Source organism: Seriola dumerili, unplaced genomic scaffold (genome assembly GCF_002260705.1).
Source record: "Seriola dumerili isolate Sdu_G_001 unplaced genomic scaffold, Sdu_1.0 BDQW01000110.1, whole genome shotgun sequence".
Taxonomy (NCBI): domain Eukaryota; kingdom Metazoa; phylum Chordata; class Actinopteri; order Carangiformes; family Carangidae; genus Seriola; species Seriola dumerili.
In genome coordinates, this window is record NW_019174365.1 from 4,119,605 (window position 1) to 4,144,674 (window position 25,070).

At 41.1% G+C, this 25,070-nt stretch overlaps 1 protein-coding gene across 1 annotated transcript in view; it reads right to left on the reverse strand.

The window, feature by feature from the left end:
- LOC111222993 (rap guanine nucleotide exchange factor 5-like) overlaps nt 1–24,808 on the reverse strand; it is a 51,515-nt gene extending 26,707 nt beyond the window's left edge. Inside the window, exons 1-9 of the mRNA XM_022746943.1 lie at nt 24,424–24,808; nt 14,809–14,859; nt 12,326–12,432; nt 11,664–11,785; nt 10,252–10,429; nt 4,519–4,600; nt 4,347–4,395; nt 4,075–4,148; nt 604–792 (exon numbers count right to left, since the gene is read on the reverse strand). Coding sequence (XP_022602664.1) covers nt 604–792; nt 4,075–4,148; nt 4,347–4,395; nt 4,519–4,600; nt 10,252–10,429; nt 11,664–11,785; nt 12,326–12,432; nt 14,809–14,859; nt 24,424–24,567 — 996 coding nt within the window. The 5' untranslated portion in view covers nt 24,568–24,808. The remainder of the gene's footprint in view (nt 1–603; nt 793–4,074; nt 4,149–4,346; nt 4,396–4,518; nt 4,601–10,251; nt 10,430–11,663; nt 11,786–12,325; nt 12,433–14,808; nt 14,860–24,423) is intronic.
- Between the last annotated feature and the right edge of the window lie 262 nt (nt 24,809–25,070).

Consider the following 25,070-nt stretch of genomic DNA (forward strand, 5'->3'; position numbering starts at 1 on the left):
ACACACACACACACACACACACACACACACACACACACACACAGTACTTGAAAGACTGTAAAAAGGGTATGAGATCACATAGCACTAAGCCATTATTAACAACCACATTAGACAAGCAAGAGAACTGGTGGTTGTTTAATCTCAAGTGATCTTAATGCAGCAAAGATATGTCAGTCTGCAGCAATAACTGTACCGTGTGTGTGTGTGTGTGTGTGTGTGTGTGTGTGTGTTGTGTATGTCAGTGCACAGACGTGTCCTCATGTAGACGATTTACAAAAGTGAGCAGGTATGCTGTAAATGTGTGTCTGTCCTTTAGATTGACAGCAACACAAATCATGATGGTCCTGCTGAAGATCCCAGAGCCCGCACTGTGAGTAACTCAGACCTGAAGCGTGTGTGCGCTTAAAAGTGACGACAACAATGACAGCATTTACCACATGATGACGTCCATTACTCTCTACTCATTCTAACCATATAGCCACAACTCGCTTGGCAGATTACATGGTGAGAGACCAACAAATTCACAGAACATCATCTGTCATATCACTTGAATAGTATTAATGACATTTTAGAATATCACACTTATCACACATTTATACTCACGGCTTGGTTCCTGTCAGGCAGCCGGTAGTTGTGGTTCTGCAGCAGCCGACAGCCGTCCTTGGCCAGCCGCTGAACGGCCTCCAGCCCCAGGCGGCTGGTCAGCTCCTCACGGCCACATACAGTCCCCATCCCTCCGCCACCGCCACCACCGCTGCCGCCACCGTCCCTCAACGCACACACCCCGCCCAGCTGCAACACAGGAGGCATGAAGACATATCTCAACCCACAGTCCCAAGACATGGTGGAAACACTCAAAGTGCTTTTGTGGAATGGAGGAATGCAGGAAAGTTCAATGTTTTTGTCCAAGGGAGAATGAACCCAGTGTGGGCATAATCCAGAAGCATGCACTGACACGTTTTCAGTTGCCCCTTTATGTCCATGTGAGGAGAATGAGAAGAATGAGAAGAAACGGTTATCCTGGGTCTATCTTGTTCTCTCTCTAATTCGTCTTTGTCTCTTATTCTTTCTATCCATTACTGTCTGTAATTCCCTGTATCTGTTGCACTTCTCTCTTTGTCTCAGTCTGACTGCTCTGTGTCAGAGGATCTGGCAGAGAGTGAGTGAGTGTGTGTGATTAGCAGTATAAGTGGGCGGGAGTGTGTGTCTGTGTGGGAAGAGTGTGTGTGTTGGTGGGTGTGCGGCTGTCTCCTCCCCTCTATAGTTGGGACTTGGAAATGTGTGAACCATCCTGAAGTAAATAAAAGTGTATAAAGTGTATGAATATAAACGTCTAACAGTTATAACTTTAAAAGAAGAGAATCAAAAAGAAACAAACACTCAGACAGAGAGACATAAAGTGAAAGCCATGACAACAGCAAGAGACAGAGAATATATTTCATTAAAAGAGCTGCAGGATACTGGAGTAACTAATAGCTGTGTCCTCGGAGAAACTTCGACAGAAAACACGACTCTGTGTGTGTGTGTGTGTGTGTGTGTGTGTGCTCCCTTGGGTGCTGGTAGTATGATGGTTATCACCAGTGGCGGGTAGCCTGGTCTGTTTATTTTCCTTGGAAGAGAGAGAGAGAGGGGTATTTCATTTGGCTGCGAGTTGAGTAACCCTTCCTGTGAGCTCAACTATCCCACAGTGCCAGGCTCTAGCAGAGGGTAACACACACACACACACACACACACACACACACACACACACACACACACACACACACACACACACACAAAATGGCATACTCCCATGCTTCATTTTGTTTACTCCCCCCAGTGACAGCTCTTATCTGGAAGAATAGCTACATACACACTGACAGAGACATTATATCAGAGCTATAGTCCTGTGTCCCTTGCTGCTTCCTGTTAACCTGTTTTCAGCTTCCTGTCCTAGACACAGAACACACACAAGATAAACCTGTCTGTGTGTTTGTTTTTTCTTTGAATGCTCTGTTCTTTCAGTAGGCTGAAAGATACTGAAACTAAATTAATCTCCAGTCCAGTTCATTTACAGTGGTGTTGAATTAGCAAAAACATTGTTTGTGAAACCATAACTACTCTGTACATCAAGGACCAAAAATTAAAGACGTCTTGGATTTCCTCGTGTCATCCTTGACATTTTCGTAGTTGTGTGCAATGTGGGTTCCCTGGCTCTTTTCTCCGATGTGCTGTCTTAACATGCTCGGTCTATATTTGTCAGCGAGGCTTGTCCCTGAAGCGTGAAATCCACTTGTAAATACACATTAATGTCAATGTTTATTGGCAATTTATCTAAAATGTATGCATATAGTGGCTTGTCTCAACACATACACAGCAGTTTGTAGTTTGTGAAAGTGAAACTGAGAGTCAGATTAAGAGACGGAGGAAGAGAGAGAGAGAGAGAGAGAGAGAGAGAGAGAGAGAGAGAGAGAGACACACACAGAGGTAACAAGTCTTGGGTTGTTAAACCTCAATTCTTTCTCCTCCTGCTCTCTGTGATGATAAATAGTGCGTTTTAATGCAGCCAAATTCACAGTATATATGTTCTCAACCACCATTTGTTTTAAATTTTTGCTGTCAGACAACAGAACAACAAATAGCTTACTATGTTAATTAGCAGCCATTACGCTGCAGATAAAATCGACATTTTATGATCATGATAAAGTCAATTAAAATTAACAAAAAAATAAGTGGGAACTGACAACAGCTGTGCAGTGAGCTTGTATGCACTGACATTTTAAGGGAGCGATCGTAAAGAAAGATTGTCGTATTAAAGTGCAGCCACGAAGCATCTGTTACCACATCGAAATGTTTTCAACATGTTTGCAGCTTGTAAAACATGAAACAAATGTCGACAAAGCAACTCTAAGAGCAAATGCTCTGCTTCTGAAATGTTCTCACTGGACACTGAAACCGCAGCGCAGACCAACCTGAATGCAGTCAAGCAAAATCCAGAGGTCACAAAATGATTACTGGGGGTTGGAAACAAGAAAAAAACATTACAGCTTATTTTTTAAACTTTCCTCTCATCTTTGACTAAGTCTTATTAAAATGTCAGTTTCACCACTTCAAGCCTCTAAAATTATTCAAATTCTGGAAATTCAGTTTCTCCCAAAGTAACAAACAAATACAGCCAGTGACGAGAGGCGGAAAGAAGCCATTTCTTTGTATTAAGAGGTCACAAACCAAAAAATGTGAACCACTGTACTGTATGTGTAATTGTGTTTAAAAGATGCTCTTTTTTTCTGTCCTCCTCCTCGCTCCTAAGCTCTCTGGTGTAATCAGAGAATGAATAATTGATGGAGAAAAAGAGGTTTCCACTGTACAGAGATGGGACCAGAAAGCTAACAGGCCTCCCCCTGCACTCTGCTCTGACCCCATTTTCTGTGTTCAGCCACCTCCTGGAGGTACGCACATGAACACACACATACACACAACTTGCAGTCAGTGACCTTTAAAAGAGAGCAAGGTAGTCAGGAGAAGCCAATTACTGTATTATCTGTTATTATGGACGTCCAAAGCTGATCTGTGTTGGAGCCAATTTTAATTGGCCAGTGTTGGTCATATTCAGCCTGAGCCATCTCCAGGCCTTTGTTTAGAGCGTTCTGGGTACGACAGCTGTCAAAAACACTTTGATGTGCCCTGTTAAAAACACTGAAAGCCCCTCCAAACACACTTCACCGCAACAAGTAAGCAAGCTGTGGAGCAGCATTAGCAAAACAAAAAAAAAGCTTATTCCATTGATATTCACAATGTCAGCATGAGTTTCTCAGCACAGGTTGAAACAGCAACCACTCTGCATGTATTTCAGCAACACTTCACAGGTGTACCACACCTCTACAACACTGCTGCTCGTTAGAAAACTGCATTTGACCTTTACTTTTTTTTGTTTATGCTGGGTACGGAGAGGCTGTCCAAATCTTCCTGCCATAACAGCTCGAGGTGAGACACATCACTCTCTCTCTCTCTTTAGTATTATACCAAAACTATAAGCTTTGTGTGTACGAGTGTAAGCGTGTATGTAGAGTATGTCTTCCCGTGTGTGTGTATTACCGGGCTGCTCTCTTCACTGGGTGTGCGAGGCTCCTGTTGGCTCGTCTCTGTCGTCTCAGAGTCCTGCTCTGATACTGCAACCAATCGTAGACACAATCAATTAGACTGACAGTTCTTCACTCTCATTACATGACATTGTCTTTGTCACTCCACATTTTCATAATGCAACTGGAAAAGAAGAACACGCCAGGAAAACGTCTCAGGACAACACACGCACGCACGCGTGCGCACACACACAAACACACGCACACGCACACTAAATGTATACTTACAAGCTTTGCGAGTCTTTCGGGCGAGAGCAGCTGCCAACTCACTTTGTACCTGTTGGAGAAAAAGTGCAAGGTGTCACAAAAAGACACAACACTAAAAATATACTCATGGTAACACCCAGCATTCACTGGTATAATTCATATTTCATATATTGATTCACATGCACACGCTGACCGTAGATGTGAGCCTCTCGAGAGCTTTCATCTGGAGAATCTCACTGCAGATGTCCCTGTTGCCCTCAGAGTCCTCCTCTGACCTTGGAGACAAACACACACACACACACACACACACACACACACACACACACACACACACACACACACACACACACACACACACACACACACACACACACACACACACAGAGCTTTATTTGCAAATGACAAGTGGACAAGTGCATAATTCTAAGCAAACACTGTCTAGAGAAAAAAGTTTCATGCCGAGCTTTGGTCCTCTCTACACTGCCCCCTGGTATGCCAAGAGAAGACTTGCAGCCTTTTTAGCTGGATGTTTGTATCAGTGGACCTTTTTAAAATCAAATGATATGAATAGACTTTTTTTTATCATTTACCAAATTAAATAAATACTTTGTGTGTACATCCAAATGGGGTGGTGGGGGGGTGGGGGGCTGGGGGGGTTAACAGTGGTTTCCCAATAGTTGCTCACTGGTTTCTCTCCAGTAAGGCAAATCTGACTGCAAAAATAGATTTACTATACAAGTGATACAACTTGACCATTTTTATTGAATCCTGCACCAAAACATCTTGAAACATGATCAATACTATAATAATTAGTTTTAGTCATTAATCGAGCCAAAAATGATACTGTCTGGTCCCAGTGTCTCAAAAAGTGAAGAAAAAACAAGCAATTCAAAGACATCACGTTGGGTTTGTAGTGGGCAAATGACATTTTGTAGACTAAACAGATTTACTGAAGAAAGTAATTTGAAATTGCAGCTGTAAACATGATATACATACAGCAGATGACTGTTTTTGTGTGAATATTTTATATTCAGGAGAGTCGTATTTGCCCGTTTTATTTTCCCTCCCATCTGTCTTTCTAGTTCTTCACAGCTCGTGTGTCTTTGTATCGAGCATCTCTCAGCAGCCGACTTCTTTCTTTCATGTGGTTTCATTTAAAATAGCTCCCAGACACACCCTTCTATTGATGTTAGCAAGGCCGTGTGTGTGTTTGTGTGTGTGTGCTTGTGTGTGAGTGCGTGTGTGTGTGTGTGTGCGCGCACCGATGTGGTGGCTGTGTGTACATGTGTTCAGAATGTATATAGATGTGTTACTCTTGTCATCTATTTTTTTTTTCAAGCCTGAGTGCATCTGTGATTACATTTGTGTACGACTCCATTTTTGTGTGTGTGTGTTTGTGTGTTTGTGTGTGCTGTATAAACAGGTGGATGTTTTAGGGTAAACTCTGCATTATTCCCACAGCAATAATACAAGGTTGTAGAGTTTGTCTTCAACAGCAGCAGACTGCACCCGAGGGCCCCTCATCTAATATGTTCTCTTACAAAACCACTGTTTGGATTGGTCTCCTGCACACTGCCTCACCTCTGTACAAGACAGGCGCGCACGCACACGCACACACACACACACACACACACACGGCACACCCTCCCTCTTTCTCTCTCTCTCTCTCTCTCTCTCACCCTCTCAAGTGCACACACGCACACACCCACACACACACACTCAGTCCAGCATGCACACACATGGGCCAATTTGCATACAATTTGGATTTTATCAACAGATCCCAGTGGCACTAGTAATAGTTGTGGAGGGAAGAAAATCTAGCCCTCTGTGTGAATGCATGTGTGTGTCTGTGTGTGTGTGTGTGTGTGTGTGTGTGTGTGTGTATGTGTGTGTGAGTGTGTGTGTGTGTACACTGTAATCTGATAAGGGAATGATAGATGGTAAAGCAGGAGAGATGGTGATAACATGTAGCCCTCAGCCTGACACTGCAGTTATCGGCTCTGACACAGACAGAGAGACAGAGACAGGAAAAGAAAAAAGAAAAAAAAAAAAGCAGTTTGGTGGTTGTGCTTTCCTTTCAGTATTTATGGTGAAACTGACTCATCTCCACTCTCTGTTAAAATAAGATGACTGATGCTCAAACCTTTGGCAGAGCTGGTAGAACAATGGAAAAGTATCAAGTTGTCAGTGCAGTTTAATGCTGGAGATTTCGTTTATGTTTTTTTTTTTTTTTTGGTTTCTCAACAAATGCTGGAGTTCATTTGTGGATCATGAGACGTACAAAGTCTTTTCTGGGCCATCGTGCTAAATTTATTCTTCTCAGGGTCATTAAGTTTTTGTTTCATCCAGTGTTCATTTGGTAATTTGGTGACTCACCATGAGCCTGAATGTACCAGAGCTGGAAGAGAGGCACAATGGGAGGTGTGTCGCCAATCATTAAACAGCGCAGAGCAGTATTAATAGAGGATTAACATGGCACCGCCTCACAGTTCAGACCACGTCAAAGGTGAATGCCACAAGTTATAGTCAGGTTTTGTGATGTTTCATGACTCATGATTCATGGTCACTGTTGTAGTGCACTGCACAACATCACAAGGTAAAAAATACCTGGTTTTTAGTTTAAATCATGGCTAAACTTGACATGGACTAAACCTTAAAGGAACGAATGCGGAGTTTTCCACTGCAAGGGCAATGTGCATAGTTAAACTCTAATGTCCGCTCCTTACACAGCTCTTCTAAAAAGCACTTTATATGCAAGTTTTGTCCTTACTGTAATGTGAGGCAAAGTGGAAGCGAGAGAATCGGACTGAGAGAGGCTTCCTTGCCAATAAAGCTAATTAAAGTGAAACCAAATTGAATTCAGATGGCAGTAGAGACAGCGAGGGAGAGAGCCATGTTTTTTATAATGGTAATAGTTGACTCACTCAGGTAAATTAACAACTGCCTGGGTACATGTTTAAAATTCATTCAAGGTGCTATGACGCATGAAACCCAAATTTGAAGCCTTCTTGAAACCATTAGATTCTTGTTAAATGTGTTTCCAAAAAAGAAAAAAATCAACATATTTTCCTGCCAAGCACTGCAGTGAATGATGAACAATAAACTAATAAACTGCAATAACCATGATGTGCCAGGTAGCAAATGTTATTGTTCAGAGACAGCAATCAGACACAGCAATCCTCTGAGACACACTGGCAGTGTTTACAGGAACTGAATAATGACACAAACTAAGAAACATCTTCTGCACATGATGCAGAAGAGGTAACCCATCTAATTGGTAGCTTGTTGTTCATTTGCCTTCACTAAAGCAGCAGGCACAAGAAGGGAGTTTAATAATCAGGTATTGTTGCCTCATCATGTATTAAGTTATCAGTATCAATTTAATGCTGGCCTCATTAGATTAAACTGCAGGAAGAGATGGGGAGTCATAATTCATGAGGGGCATCAGCATCGATTACACCTGGCTCCATTTAAAATCTTGCTGCAGCACCCTCAGAAATAGCATATTACTATAATTACAAATTTGGCAACACAGGCTGATAAAAAGCATGTGTCCTTGATTCACGAATCAGCAGCATGAAGATAAGCTCAGGATACGAAACCTGTTCCAATCAGATGTGGTATCTCCTGATTGGATTTCATTAAATATTGTAATAGATGACCCTCCCCTTTTGCAATAATCATTTAAGGATAAAGACTTTTGGAACAAGCACTAGAGCAGGGACACCATATTTGGCATGTTTTTACCTCTTCCATGGAGGTGATGTTTTCACCCATATATGTTTGTTTGTCAGCAGGAAAAAGTGCAAAACCAATTTACACGGAAATGTTTTTCTCTGAGGTCGGTGCTCTCTGAGTTTAAAAAAAGTATTGATTTGAATAACTTTATTTAACTCATTACATTTTATTAGCCTAATGATTATTCTATACTCTATTTTTTTACAATTTGAAAGAGAACTACACTTACAAGCAAGTACAGTGGGGTCCAAGCACCCAAGCGCAATTTGGACCCTGAGGGTTACCGATCCAAGGAGATCAAGCAGGTTTGGGCCGTCTCAGACACCCTCAGTCAGTGAATGTTGCCAGGATCTTATTTATATTACTGCCGTTTATGAGCCCACTGGTAATTCTATCTCCTTCCTTCAACATTAATGGATCAGTGCATTAAGCAAAGCACCATCAAGTCTCTTGGAAGCAGGCAGTGGAGTTACATCAGGTGTTTCCCCTCACAGCTACAGCTACTATTCTCCTTTACACCATCGAGAGTGAGAAAAAGAGGACGAGATGCAAGAGGGGAGGGTGTGAGACGGAGAGAGAGACAGACAGACAGAGAGGATGCCTGCAGAGAAATGACACGACAGTCAAAGAGAGACACGGACAGCAGCAGGGTCAAAGTGACAGACAGAGTGAGAATGTTGAATACAAAATCTCATCTATGTCTGATCTGCAAAAAATAAAACAACTGCATGTTTGCAGGTGCTGTTTCAAGCAAAATTATCAATATTCTTAGGATAACGGGTATATTTTCAGCCTCTTGTCAGTATTCATGAAAAACACTACATGATAAATATATGCAGACCCCTTTGTCATGTAAATTCTGGTCTTTTTTTTCAGCTTTCTGCTGTCACAACAGAGGACTACTGGTAAAACATGCCTGGGAAAAAAAAGACAAAATCCCTCAAATGAAATCTGTTAGAAACTTGCAAACATGTGTTTGCTGGGTAAAATGCCAATAACCCCCATCTCTTCCACCCATTCCTCCGCACCCTGCCAACTTGTGGAAACACTGTGAGGAGTATGTATGTCACCTACTATAATCTATATAAAGTAACTGATGGAGAACATGTAAGTGTACATAGAGTATGATACATGAGATTTATAGTAGTAAGTATGACGTTCAATTCCCCTCGCTGTCATGCTCTATCCCTGGTGTCGGTAAATACACCCTTTGAAGTTGACACACAGATGAATGTGTTGACGTGTGCTCTGGTTCCTTTGCTCTCCATATATACTCTATTTTTTCGTTACCCCCACCCCACCCGTCTCACACTCCCTCTTTTTCTCTGAGTGACAGATTGAGTTCAGTGGCAGCCTCAGCAGGAATCCCACACACACAAGAGCAGCAAAGCAGGGAACTCTGGCTGACACCACTCCACATGTGTGTCTTTTTAAGTGTGTGTGAGTGTGTGTCAGAGCCCATCTTGTGTATATGAGCAGATCGCATCATATGTTAGTTGTTGTGTCTGAGTGTATTTCTTCTGTAGATGTGGAGGTGTCTGTGCCTGCACATGAATGTGTCTCTCACATAAGCTGATTGAGGATTTAGAACACTGAATAGAGATTAGGTTTCTCACTGGGATTTCATGAAGATATTGGTCTGTGTGTGTATTTATCTTGCAAGGACAGGAATGTACTTGCAGGAATGCCCAACACTTCCACTAAATCAAACAGAATCACTCATCTCTTTTCACATTAAGCCATCAGACAGATAAATGACCTCAATAATGAATCTACACCGGAAGCCTGTCACTTCAACTTTGATATTTAACCACAGCAATGAGCTTCCACTTCAGGTCAATGGAGATCATCCTGCACATCACAACTGAGTCACATTCACCATCAGCTATGATCAACATTCTGCAACAGTTTCACTGCTTTGATGGGGCATAGGCCAGGGAAGAACCCATGAAATTTCATTGCAGGTTTTTTTTTTTAAATGTCTCTTGTATGTTGTTTGACATTGGCCTCAGTGGAGGTCTGCAATCTCAGAGTGCCCATCTAGTTTTGTGCTGTTCTCTATGGTTCAAACTTGAACTTTTTTGAAAAAGTGACAGACATACATAAATACAGTACATACATCCATCCATACATCCATCCGTCCATCCATCTCAGCATAACTTGCAATCAGATTTTATTGGACACTTACGGGCTATTGGCCCCTCCTCCAGACCGAAACTGGACATATGGGGCGAGTTGTAGGAGGAGCCTAACAGCCTCAGGCCACTCCCCCTCATTGGAGCGAAACTCACAGGAGGCGGAGTCACACTCCTCAAAGCTGAACTGGTAGTATGAGTTTGAGTCCGAAAACACCACCCGCTGGTCCACTGGAGGAAAAGCAGACACACAGATAAACTCACCAAAATGAAATGTGACAAGAACTAACCTCATGTTGTGTATCAGACACCAATGTTAGTTTGCCTATCCTGCATCATAATCAGCAAGTGACAGTCTATGCTAGAAAAAAAAAGGAAGTGAATAAAAGAAAGGATGTATGTATTGTATTGTTTATAGATCAAATGAACACACTTAACGTACGATTGATTATTCCTTATTCACATTCATATAAATCAAGGTCAGTGAAGAGCCAGAGGCTTGTTGGCAGACAGACATTGTTTTATCTGTGCTGCCACCTCTCACTGAGGTAAATACTTTAGTCAAATGTATTTTGAATGTGGGTGAAAGCCACTGATGGGGAGTCAATACTTGAGAATAAATGGGAGTGACCTGAATTATTATGGATTGTTATAATAAACACTGACAAAAAGAAGCGATGAACATTGCTAGTTTAAACTGAACACTTCTTAGTTCTAAAGAAAGAGCAGAGACACAGTGCCCACAATAAAACCTGGGTGAAGTCTTTGTATCAGTTCTGGTGGATTAGCCAGACCGATGAACTGCACCTGAGCAGGGCTGTTCATTACTGAAAGAAATTGTCTTTGAATATTATACTGTTAGTAAATGAAGTATATGTTGTCTTTACAAAGGAGTAATGTAACATAGTTTCTATATCATTTTCTCTATATCGGCTCCACTGAATACAGAAACAGGTATCATACGTAGGCACTGTCAGTGTGCTGATATTAAAATGAATAGTTTCTCACGAGGAGTTTGGTGTGTTGTAAAATGTCTCCCGTAAATAATGAATGAATGAATGATGTTTAGGGCAGAATAATAACTGAGATTATTGGAGGGGTGCTTGGATACACAATGCAGTGAAGACCGGTTTCAGTGCAATTTTACCTTGTGGAAAGTTAATCCCAAAAAGGTAATATCAATATCTTTAATAAACAAGATCTCAATTCAAATCAGGTTTATGTGCTGAGCAGGTCAAGGAGGCAGCGAATTCATCTCTCTGTTCAGCTGGAAATTACCTGGTGACCTGGTTCATCTCACCTGTCTCTTTAGAGAAGTGTAGATTGTTGCCGCTGTCGCTGCAAGGTGACTATAAATTCTGAAGCACACTTTGACCCTGGGGCATATTAGAATGTGAATGTGATTGTGTGTGTGTTTGTGAGTGTGTGTGTGTGTGTGTGTGCTTGTATTTATTTATTTTTTTACCAGACAGCAGGACTCCCAGCTCCAGCAGCACCTGCCAGACACGCACAGCGGTGGTCCGACAGCGCACGTACACACACTGTTCGCACAGCCACTGCACCAGCTCCACACCCACATAGCTGTGCCTGTTAAAATACACACACACACACACACACACAGTTTCAGCACACAAGTCTGGCCACACAGTGTTATAATCCACAAGCACATGCACATATACGCACTTCTTCCCCCAGCACAAAGCTTGTCTTTTTTATTTAATCAATATCCATTGATTATTCATTAGTTCTCTGTAAGCCTTTTCCTCTGAAACACTGAATACTTTCCGTCTGCTTTCCCCCAGGATAAACTCCTTTTGTATGTGTGTGGGTGTATGTGCAATGGCAGTTAAGAGTATCTATTTATATTTGCGTCTAGATGTTCACATGTTTTTTCCATGTACTGTACAGTGTGTGCAGTATGAGAGTGCACATACAGTATTCCCTGACGATCTTGTGCTCTGCTATATAATGTCTACGTCAGACTTTGCCCGTCTTACTGCATAAACAACTTGAGTGGCCAATGAGGAAGGGGCTCAACAATGACTGGTGAGTCAGTGTATATGCTTCACCGGACACGTCGATGATTCAGCCCTGCACACAGACGCACAAACACAGGGACAAGTGTACCGTATGATTCTGGCCAGGTGTATCTTGTCTTTAGCTGGGTATGGTCCGTGAGAGAGGAAAGCATTCCTCACAGCCCGACCAGCACATGGGAAACTCTGGGAGCAAGACTGTCACACACACACACACACACACACACACACACACACACACACACACACACACACACACACACACACACACACACACACACACACACACACAGAAACACATCCAAATTAATTTTCAGTCTGAATGCAAATAATAATAATCATGAATGCAATTAAAATGGCAAGAATCTTATCATAACATTGTTCTGGACATGAGTATAGGACTGCAGAGAGCTAGTGTGGCTCCATGCGACTGTCATTGACTGACTCACAAGGACAGCTCGATTTCTTTCCCCCTGAGGAATGAAACATTGACTGTGTCTACACGCTCTGCAATAATCCTGCTAGTGACCCTGTCGTAAATAAGACCGGATTTCAATTAAGCTGTTTACGTGGGTTGCTTGTTCTGTTCCATTCATATTCCCCTTTACATGCTACAAAATAGAGTACACTTAATGACTCACGAGGATTTATTCACATTATGTTACGACATTGGAAACAGTGTCAATCCAACCTCAATCTCTGTCCTGTCTTGATAATTTGATGGTGTAGCCTTGTGGCTAAATGGGTGCAAATTTTGCAAAAGACTTTACTTCAAGTCACTACTAATGTTATGGTAATATAGTAGTGCATGTATTAGCTAAACTGACCTATGCATTGATTGCAAGAACAGAAGGTACCCTTTGGACCACTTTCTTTTCGACCACTAGCAGCAGATGTTGGTTCTAAGAGTGTGTCCCCGTTTTGTTTGCATCTTGTGTACAAGCAAATGGATGCAAATGCAATGGCACATGGCTGACACAACATGCATTCTTACAGATGGTATAACGCTGTTCTTGATCGACAGTTTGTATCATAATGTGCCAAGAAACATATAAATGTGCCAGTAAAAGGTAAGCAGGAAGACTGCCAGAAGGAAGAAACATACATGTAAACAATGCAGCTTTCAAGATATTTAAAAAGTCAGCTTTGCAAATGTTTTATGAAGTAGGCATTAAGCATTTTCTTTGAGGGCAAACAGTTTGTTGGCCCTTAAGGATGCACACACTGTTTGGTGAGAAACACTGAATGTAAATATATTGCAACTGTTGGTTTACAAGAAAAACTCAACTGGGTACATTAAGGTACCAGTGAGTTATCGTCCTAACCAGCAGGTTGTAGTCAATGTAGCAGTGCAATTTTTGACAGAGGCACAATTTCAATTTCACCTGGGTGTCTTAAGCTCTAAAGGAGGTCTCAGATATCAAAGCAGAGTTATTGATCATTTGCGGAACAGCAAGATGATGTTGTCAATGACCTTCAAACAGAGAGTATGGTTCCAACCAGCCCTCATATTTGACTTCATATCGAGCCTTGATAGACATTTTCTTCAGTTATGGGTGTTTGTTGCTCAAAAAAACAAAATGACGTGACAGACAATTGGATCAAATTTTGAATAGACAAATGACAAATGATTTACAACTCTGTTTGATTGGAAGTTTTGCAAAATGTCACAAGAACTAATATCTACCACAGTGTGTTTTTGAATAAATCTGCGGTGGCAAATAGGACACGCAGCTGCACAATCATCTTTAATTGTGAAGAAGCTGATAACAAAGGTTGAGAGTCAAAGAGGTGGAAGGCAGCACTAACTTAAAATTCAAAACAAAGCACAAATCATTGTCACCATCATCCAACCTAATCTACAAAGTTTATTGATTGAACCTGCCCTCTGAAAACCTGATCAATCAATTCCTAGTAAATATTTTTTCAGACTAATATCATGGAACAAAAGCTGAAGTCGGAAGATTTAAACTGACTTATTAAGGATTGAGTTTTAGGCTCCTTTTCTGCAAGCAAGCATCTTCCTGCTTAGGTCCTTCGCGGGCAAGTTTCTACCAACATTATACTGCTTTGGGTTCCACATCAATGTTAGGTACATCCATGTCTGCTGAGGCAAGATATAAAAGAAAGTCTAGTGAAATATGACTAATAGAAAAAACAACAACTGCTGAGGTACAAACAACCAGGCAGACGCAAAGATTTTTTGGCACATTTTTTAAACTTTTCACTTTTGTGGCTAATGTTTTGAGTAGTGAAAGAAAACTATGCTCGTGTGAGATATTTAAGCCCTGAGGCAGTGCAGTACTTAAGCGTTTGCCAAACCACAATATAGTGATGCATGACAAAACTGTGTGTGTGCGTGTGTGTGTAGTTGGAGAAACTAACTTTGAAAGAGCCCAAGGTAATATCACCACTGATATCACCTGTATTGAGGTAAAACAAACACACTTTCGCCTCACAGCAAAACTAAAGGGATGACATCACATGTGAGTGAGGGTGCATGTGTGTGTGTGTGCGTGTGTGTGTGCGTGTGTGTGTGTGTGTGTGTGTGTGTGTGTGTGTGTGTTTCCTTACCTTGTGTACAGTAGGTCCAGTGCTCGGTCCAGGGATAGTGTCAGGTGACTGCTGTTGAGACAAAATACACACAAGCCGTCAGAGCCAACACACGATGGATGAAACACACACACAGTAAACACACTGAACAAACAAGACTGAGATGAGAAAGACCAGTTTTACCATTCCTAAATCATTAGTCAGGTTTTTGTTCAAACCAACAGCGGTAACAACCATTGCTCATACACAGACTTTCTGGTTTTATTTAGTGGCTTTAATGTGCAGACACTCCTGTTACTGTGAGGCACTGTTGCAAAAATTAAAGAACGTGGCAACCCATTTTTATGGAGAAGAAAAACAATGTTAAGTGTATGATGATTTTCTGACCTAAATAGCTTAATAGTGACACATATTCACACAAGTACACATCAATATGAAACCCCTGCCATATTAAACGATAAGACAACAATAACAATTAATTCATTGGTTCCAGTGATTAACAATACAATGCCATGAATCAGTCCAACAGGAAACCGATAATAATATTTAAGTGGCACCATGTCAAATATCTTCATTGTTACAACCATCAGGCCATCATGTTGCAGCCTTTGCCCTGGGCGTATCCACTTTACCTCTACCGACACTAACAGGAAAAAAGCTCTTAATCTTTATGGATTATTATTGTGCCAGAGGAAATGACAGTGTTGACACCGTGGTGACACACTCATCATAAAACACAATGATTATAAGCGTTAGATCAAGTAAAGCGAAAAGGCATTATATGCAGACATCTGTTTTAGTATTTCACTGCAGTGTAATATACAGTGTGATGTAATTTAGCAACGCCTGGGTTTGTCTGCTGCTGAATTAAAATGTTGCAATGTGGCAGTGTTAATCGCAAGATAATCTTAACAGGTTTTATGACTCCTTGTGGTTTACCAAAGTGTGTTGTAAAAGAAAAAAAGTTTTAGAAGCTTTTAAAACATGTACTAGTCTTATGTGATATTTATGGCCAGTATTCACTATCACAATATTCATTGTGTACAGACACTTGCAGTGATTAAGGAAAAGCTTCATCTGTATCCAGCCCATGGAGGGAAACTTTAAAATGCCTATAAAAGAATTCACCTCTTTGAGACGTTTTCATGTTTAATTATTTTACAACACTAAATCACTGATGTTTGAAGAGGCATTTTGAACCTAATTAACAGAAAAAACCCTGGTACCAAATCAAAAAAATCTCTTTGCATCAATATTTGCCCCTTTTACACTGATGCACCTGAATGGTACAGCCAAATGTTTTAAAAGTTCTCAGTTGAAAGGAGATCACCTGTGTGTAAGCAAGGTGTGACCAGTTACTTTAGGTTAAATACACTAAACATAACATAAAGCAATCCAAAGGGCTGAATATAGTTTGTATTTGCAAGACTATTTTCAGTGTATATGGGTGAGGAAACTATCAGATATTGATTGCTTTGAAAACAACATAGTAGTGCACCCCTGATAAAAATACAAACTGTAGAGTCGTATCAGGATGGCGATCACGTTCGTTAAAAACCACAGACAGATGAGACACTCCTGCAATAGGAGTGCAACTGGTCTGTGAGTGAGTCAGTTAGTGAAACAGGATCACTGATATAGTTGTGGGTTTGATTCCCTGTGGAAACCTTCACAGAAATCTGAGCCTGTGCTAGCAATCGCTGCTGCCCCTCGCCTCTCACTGGCTGACGATAACAAACCACCAGATGATGACAAATAGGGAGATACAGCAAGATCAAATGATGGGACAAATGAAAAGCACGTAAGCAACTGCGGAAGATGGATGTACATGAAGAAATATAAATGAGTTAGTGTGCAAGAGAAGAAAATAAGAGAGGGAGGCTGCACAATTCACAACAGTCTATGAATATATGAAAGGGGATATGAGCATGACAGATGGAGAGGGAGAGATATGAGGCGGTGAGAGACATCACTTTAATTGTAATCGAGAAAGAGAGCAAGACAAAGACAGAGAAGGAGAGAAGTGCTCGGCTGTGGCTTTGAGTTGCAAGAAGAAAATGAAATAGAGGGATGATTAGAGAGATACAGAGCAGTGTGTGTGATCCTCATTAGAGCGATGATACTGTCTGGGATGAAACACACACACACACACACACACACTAGCACACGCCTTATTCAAAGCAAGTGACTATCACAGCTCACCTACTCTTCATTAAAGGAATAGCTCAGCATTATGGGAAATATGCTTCAGTGGTTTCTGACCGAGAGTTAAAGGAGATGATCAATACCACTCTTAGTCTCACTCTTTGTCCGTTAAATATGATGCAACGGCTAGTGGCCGCTTAGCTTAGCTTAGCACAAAGACTGGAAACTGGGGGAAACAGCTCGCCTGGCTCTGTCCAAAGGTAATCCACATAAAACATGGAGCAAACAACAAAACTGTACATCACAACCGAAATCTGGTAAGGAGCGGGATAGTTGCACACAACCTCTATTCAGTCACTCCCTGCTCTCGGTGATCACCTATATTGTGTTTTTAATACAGAGGAATTTACGATTTATTTGTTCTCATTTACATATTTTTCTTTGAGTGCTGTCAGACAACTGAATGAGCAGTGGACACAGTAAAAGCTACCCGATAATCAGGCAAATAGTAGTCCCTACACTGCATTGAGATGTCGATCAAATCACTATTTTATGATCACAAAGTCATCTGATAAATTACACATAAATAGAGCTGTGCCGTGTGAACACCCAGAGTATACTGACTAGAGCTTAGATGATCAGTCAATTAACTGATCATTTAGTCAACAGAAAGTGTATCAGAATTTTTATAATCCATTAGTCGTTTTTCAAGCGAAACAAACAATCATCATGTGTTTCCAGCTTCTTAATTGTGAGGTTTTGCTGCCTTTCTTTGTTTTATGTGATAGTAAACTAAATATCTTTGGATTTTGGTCAGACATAACAAGCAGAGTCAAGACAACGAGACATCTTGCATTTTGGGAAGTTGTATCTGTCTTTTTTTTTTTTTTTATCCATTTTCTGACATTTGGTAGACTGAAAACTAATTAAGGAAATAATCAGCAGATTAATCAACAATGAAAACAATCATTAGTGGTAGCCCTGATATAAGGTACAGAGGAAGTTGGAGGTGACAGAAATTTCAAAAGCAGTTTAGTTTTTCCTCATTCACAATTACAATCAAACATTTTCAACACAAGACTAGGTCAAAACCTAGTATATGGCTGGATCACATATAGTCAATGTGCGAAATTGAGGACATAGCTAAAAACTGTTGTCATGGTTTCCTATTTGCATTCAGCCTAGTGCCAGCTGGTTTTAGCCCTTTATCTGTTTGCTTTCTCCTACTCTCTGTGCTCACATATACAGTATTTTAATACAGCTGAATTTCCAATGAAGCTCATTTAAATGTTTTCCTGTTTCTGTTGTCAGACAATGGAACAAGTTTGAAATATTGACTGAAATGCAGCCCATTAAGACTATGTGTTAACTTCCAAGCCATTCCCAAGCTGCTGCTCTGCTAAAATCCTATTTTATATGCGTGATATCATCTGACAAAATCACCAAACACATAAGTTAAAGACAAAGACTGTGCTGTGTTTTCAGCTAGATTTACTTGTAAAATGATCACTCAGAGAGAAAGTTAGAAGCGACAGAATATCTTTCTTATTTTGTCTATCACACAGAGCAGAGCCTCCTTCTGGGATCCACAACAGTCTTCACATTTCCTCAAAAAGTGAACAGGGCCTTTATTTACCTAAACTGCAGAAGGTAACAGGTCTTTATTTTAAGGCAGGCTTTTATTAGAGACAGGTCTTTATTTCAAAGTTTCATAACTTCATAAGTATAATTGGTCATATCGGTATCGTAATACGAAGCCTTCTTTTCAGTTGCTCCCGTTTGTCGTGTTAAAGTTACTGCATTATGTGTACCCTATTTATTACATTACCTTTTATCTCTTAACAGGGCTTTTATTGCTGTGCTGCAGTAAGCGAAGTGTCTCATTTCCGGTTGGTGGCGTTTCTGTTGTTTACATGCTATTCAGATCTGCTAGTTTCTTTAGCTTAGCAGTTACCGATGGCTTCTCTCTGTCTCTCCCGCTCTCCTGCTCTCTCTTGCTCAGAGTGTCTAATATTTGTTATTCCTCTGCCTCCTTTCGTAATAATGATAGATGTATTGAAAGTATTTGCTGTAATGGAGGCAAGGCTCAATGTATTGGAAACGCTACTCTGTTTCCCTGCAGCCCCAGAGCAACGTGGAAGCCAGGGCGGCTGGGGGACTGCCCGTAGCACAAGGTGTAGCCCTAAGCCCGCCGTTGGCACCCATACAAGATCCAGCCTTATACTAGGTTTATGCCTAGTCTTGTTTGGGTAAAAAAAGTCTAAATCTAGCGACAACACTGCAGGCTGTAAAGGTCCCCCATTTTAAAAGGGGAACGGCTAATGGGGAAACTCAGTCAGGGACATTTGAGATGATAGGGCTGGCCCCACTGTTGTGGTCCAGCCAAAAAGGACTGAGAGAAAAACCCACTCAATGTGTACGTACTCCTAGATGTCAGTAAAGAAGAGACTTATTTTCTGTGTTTGTGTGTGAAGGCATGCAGTGTTTGGACTGGGGGTTAAGTAGAGCACACAAACCAGCCAAGCACACAGACTAAATAAATTGTTTCTGACTCTCGCTATCTCTGTCTCTCTTCCTCTTTCTCTCTTTTGTCTTGGTCACTGTATCTTATCTCTCCATCTCTTTGTCTCTCTGTCTGGTGAACACAGATCTCTCGAGGGCTCTTTGTTTCTCCACCATCATCAACTCTTCTCACAAGCACAGTCCAGACACACCAGCACTAGAGGTGTTTCATTCATACTGTGTCACATGACGAGAGAGATGTCTGCTGGCCATGTTCCTGTGAGCCTCTTTGTCTGTGCCTCAGTTTCTCACAAATACGCACTCCATCCATCCACCCTCCATTCTCCATCACAGCGTATATACAGCCCGTTGCTGTCAGTACACCGGAGGCCAAAAGAGAGTGATAGAAGAGAAGAAAGGGAAGAGAAGAAAAGAGAAGAGCAGAGGAATGAGAGGTATAAAGAGAGAGCACATGCTGACACGCTTATCTGTGTGATGACTTCAAAGTGTGTATACAGAGAGAGAGACAGAGAGAGAGTGAGAGAAAGCAGGAGAGAGCGAGGTCATTATCTGCAAGAAATGGATTACTCTCAGATTAGATTGCTGAGCACAGTGAAGAGCTGTAGCACGGTATGCTTGGCAAGCCCCCTCACACACACGCATGCATACGCGCACACACGCACACTTCACATTCACACTAAGCTCCTGTCGACTCCTCGACAGATCTGTCATACAAGGAAGTCAAAATGGAGACATCAAAGAAGCTACAACTCAATGGGCACACACACAAACAGACGAACAAACACACAAACAGACAAACACACAAACCAAGCTGTCAGCCCACGCCGATCTGCCAACACACATGACCTTTGGCTTACCACCAACACTTAGGATCAGTGTCTATTTATTGATAACACACTAATTTCAGGAGTTATTTAGTTATCCAGCTTCTTTTTTTTGTTTCTGAATTTCTTTCTTCTACATTTTTAGCATTTCAAACCTCAAACAAGAATATTCAAGACATTATGAGACCACATAAAATGGTCAAGATTTTTATTTTAAATAGGTTGTCTTTGAAAATAGATTTGTCCCAATATCGGGATTCTTCCATTCAAGGTTTTCAAGCTTCAATCAAATCTTATCAACATAAATATTATATTCATACATCAAAATGGAAAACAAACTTATTTTAGCTTGTTTGTGAGGAGATATTGTAAATAAAATGCATGAAAAACAAGATTTAAAAATTGCTTGTGGTCTTAATAATAATGGGGATCATTTTAGGTTGTTGCAATTTTACTGGCATTAATGTGTTCCACTTGTATCCAAAAAAAGGGAAACAAGTGTTCCTTCCAGATTGGGTGCTCAACTTCAAAAATCAATCAGTTCAAAAGTGGAAAAAGGTGGCATAAAAAAAAAAAAATGTTTTACTTGTATTCTTGCTGGCACATTTCAGACATCCAAGCATATCCTACTTTTATATCGTTTTCTCTGTCATTGTCTTTCACAAATTATTAACAATTGATAATTCTGAGTATACACCTGCATTATTGTATATATTTCTTTACATTTAAATAAAGTATGTTGAAATACATATTTAAGATGTTAATACTTAACTTGTTAATATTTCTTACTGTGCTAATCCTTTCAGTCAAATGCAGTGGTTCTAGTCATAGTCTGTGTACATTTATATGGTGAGTGAGTGCAAATATGTTGGGTCTCTCACTTTCCCTTTCATCTTTTTTATCGCAATGTATAATGTTGTTATGGATATGAAATATTGCTGGCAGACATAAAAACACATCACAAGCCACTGTTTTGCTGCATGAATAATGCAGAAATTAGATCATCTTCTGAGGAATATCATCAACTTTCCTCTAAGACCGTGACTGTAAAGTCTACAGTGTTTTTGGGTATTATATAAGTGTATTGTACAGATGTGTGAGTCTAGGCTTGTGGTTCTGACTTTACAATTAGTGGTCACATCAAGTGTATTTTTTATAATATCCATCCAAATTTCCCACTTAAAAATGAAAACTGTAATGTTATTTCCAGTGAGTAGTCTGCCATAAATTCAGTAGAAGAAAGAAAGACAAAGAAGCTGCAGCACCAAACAAAATAGTATGATTAATATGCGATTGCACCAGAATTGTACCACTCCTCTAACTCCAACATGTATAACTTCCTTTGCTTGCATTAAGAATGCAAACCGAAAACAGCAAAATGTGCACAAACAGGATATACACACATATCGAACAACCAAGTACACAATGTGCTCTATGCCTAATTTTTGTTTGGGATTTTCCTTGTGGTTTTAATGTTTTACTGGTCTGGTTTTATTGATTGACTAAAGGAACTCTTCAGGAATCACAATGTACTTGTACTGATCTACTTAAGCAAATGATAAATTAGGTCTCTAGATTTAAACATCTGCAATTATTATTACAACAAATTTTAGCGTAAGACATCATTGACCGTTGAGAAACACTGTTGGGTTAACTGTTTTCTCTTAACTGTTGGCAGCATAATCTTTGAAGACAGTTTCATGTCTCAAGCGTCCTCCCTCTATTTTGGTGTCAGCAACAAAGTCCAACCAAAACAAACAGTTCACAGTAAAACCAGTTGCAGAAAATTGACTTTGGGCTTGAGAGTATTGGCGGGCAATAATATCAATCAGCTTGATCTGTTAGCATCTGGCTTTCCAGCCAAGCTAGCAGTGCTGTAGTGGTAGTTTGAGCCTCTCACTTGCTCCAATAGCGTCTCATCACCAGTGGGCTCTTACATGTATGTTCTACTTGAAGGTTGAATATCACAATTTGATGCCTGACTGAGCTACAGTTGAACAGAAGACGGAGGAAAACCATCCAGTCTCTCCTTGTTATAAACTTTCTTCAGGGTGGCTATTGTACAGAGCAGCCATGCAAGTGTTGTAAAAGTTGAAAACTAAGTAAAGTGCTCCTTTAAGCAGATTTCTCTTTTCCTGATACTACAGCCAATAAAGAACTAATAATTGAATACCAGAGCAAGTCACAACAGAGAAAGACAGGATTCTCCAAGGTGAGGCTGCTGCAGGCTGGAACCAAAGGCGACAGATGGCTCTGTGAACACAGCAGCTTCAACTCACTCATGGGCGAATATTAAAGACGCATATGAGGTAATGTGAAAAACTGCTTATATCAGATGTTTGCACTTTTACACAGCTCCAAATATTAGAGCAAAAAAAAAACCCACAAATAATAGCTGCATGGATCAAACAAAACAGACAACATGTGTGCAATGACTTTCCAACTTTGAGTGCTGTTGTGGTGTATTGCAAAAACTCTGTGGTAGTTCCTCGCTAACATCTTTTTGGAAAATGAATCCATGCAAATGTGTGTGTGAGAGTGTGTGTGCCAGGTGAAGCACAGCCAACTGCCAGTGTCTAGAGAAAACCAGTCTGCACAGAACAGCCCATACCTTTACACTACTTACCTACGCCTCATCACACTCACCCACACATGAACACACACACTAAGTTAGGTGAAGAGAGCAGAAGGAAAACTTGACATTTTTTCTTCATCTACTCAGTATCCCCTTCTTTGCTCCCCTTAAGCTCAATCACAGGCAATGAACAAAAACAAAGAATAAACGATGCATAATACAGTATACAGTTATGTACTGTGTAAATGGGACACAGTCTGCTTTTTTAAATGTGGTCCGGTTCCTGATGTGATCGGTGTAGCTACATCATTTAGACACATCTGTAATACTTGCTAGAAACATAATCCAATCATTCTCTCGATGGTTTCACTATAATATTCTTGTGTGGACTGTCCTATTTACATATTTTCTTTTGAAATTAACTGTAGGATGTACTATTGCTGATTTGTTTCCATGGGAGAATTTAATCATATTACAGTAATCAGATAGGTGACGGGAAAACAAAGTGACCTCAATCTGTAGGTCATTAAACATCATTTAAAATAACACGATGTAACATGTCATAAACTGTTCATCTACTTGGTCCAAAGTGGCTTTACGCTACAAATGCTGCATATTTTTAGCACATTTGGCAGCAGTGGGACTGGAAGTCCTGGCACTCTGTCTGTGATTCCCACAGAGGCAATCAGGGACACGTTCTCTCTTGGCTGCTGCTGCCGATGATGAAGATGAGCAGAGCTGACACTCTGAGCAGCTATTTGGCTTGTCAGGTGCGTTTGTTCCACATCAGGGCACAGCGAGTCACACACATTTTTACTGCTTAGTTGACCAATCATCACAAAAAAGAACCAGTGTATTACAGATAAGAGAGAGATTTGCTTATTTACTACAGAATAGGGCTGTTCTAATTAGTCAGTTGCTTATCTATGTATCGTTGCATTTCTCAAATGTGACAATTTGCTGCTTTTCTCTGCCACCAAATTGAAAATACATGAACGTTTTTCAAAACAAGATGTCTGTGGAGATCACCTTGGGCTCTGTGAAGTTAAGATGCACATTTTTCCACAATTTTTTGTGAAAATGAAATGACAGTTACAGAAAAGAATTGTCAATTATGCAGATGCACCTGGTTTTGTATATAAATATATATTATATGTCTGTTTATGTAAATAGGTTTGTGTGCCTATGAGCCTATGTGGTGGGGGGTGGGGTGGGGGGTTGCCTTGACTACCGGAGTGTGAAGGTATGGTGTTAAACAGCAATTCTAGTTATTATGGATGTAGCATGCGTACACACGTACACACAAACACACACACACACAAACAGAGAGAGAGAGAGAGAGAGAGAGAGAGAGAGAGAGAGAGAGAGAGAGAGAGAAAGACTCTGCGACAGTAATGCTTGTAACATAATGAAAACACCTGAGTCGTGACGAGGTTATGAAACAGCCTCAGAGCACAGAGTGCTGTCCGAAAAACTGATGGCTGAAAAGATAAAACCGTTGCCAACGTTCATCCAACATCAAACACGGAAGGACGGACAGTCAGCCAGCGGTCGGTTTGAAATACTCACGCTCTTCTTCCGCAGGTGCAGCCCGTGCTTGAGTAGCCCTGGCAGATCCCGGATTTTGTGTTTGAGTTGTGCCTGGTCTCGTGCGCTCCGATTCCACCGCAAGCCCGCGAGCAAGCCGTCCTCTGCGGGCTCCGAGTCCTCCATGGTTCTTCTCCTTCTCCCGTCTGTCCTCGAGCTGCCGCCTGCCTCCGCTCCCGGAGTCTACTGTATCCTCACAAGGCGCACCGCCGCCCGCGCCTGTTCGCCATTTCCCCCCGCCTCGCGCTCACACTCAGCGACCTGCATCTGCAACCAAACCGCGCGCAGCGTTAACGACCTACTGAATGTATTCCGCAGCACGCGACGCTGCTGCTCCACCCAATGGCTTGGGCGACCTACTCCTCAGTACTACCAGGTTGATGTGTGTGTGTGTGTGTGTGTGTGTGTGTGTGTGTCTCACAGGTGCACAGAAACATTGCATCACTTCCACCTTTCATTCCCTGACCAGTCTCACAAAGGAAAAGCGCGAGATACATTTAAAACAATTTTCTGCGTAGTACTGGTGCAGCAGACATGACAGTAAGAGGTTACAGTTTATCTATGTCACAAGTTGCAATAAAATACTTAGGTAATAGTCTTCGGGTTTAGAGACAAAATAAACAAGCAGA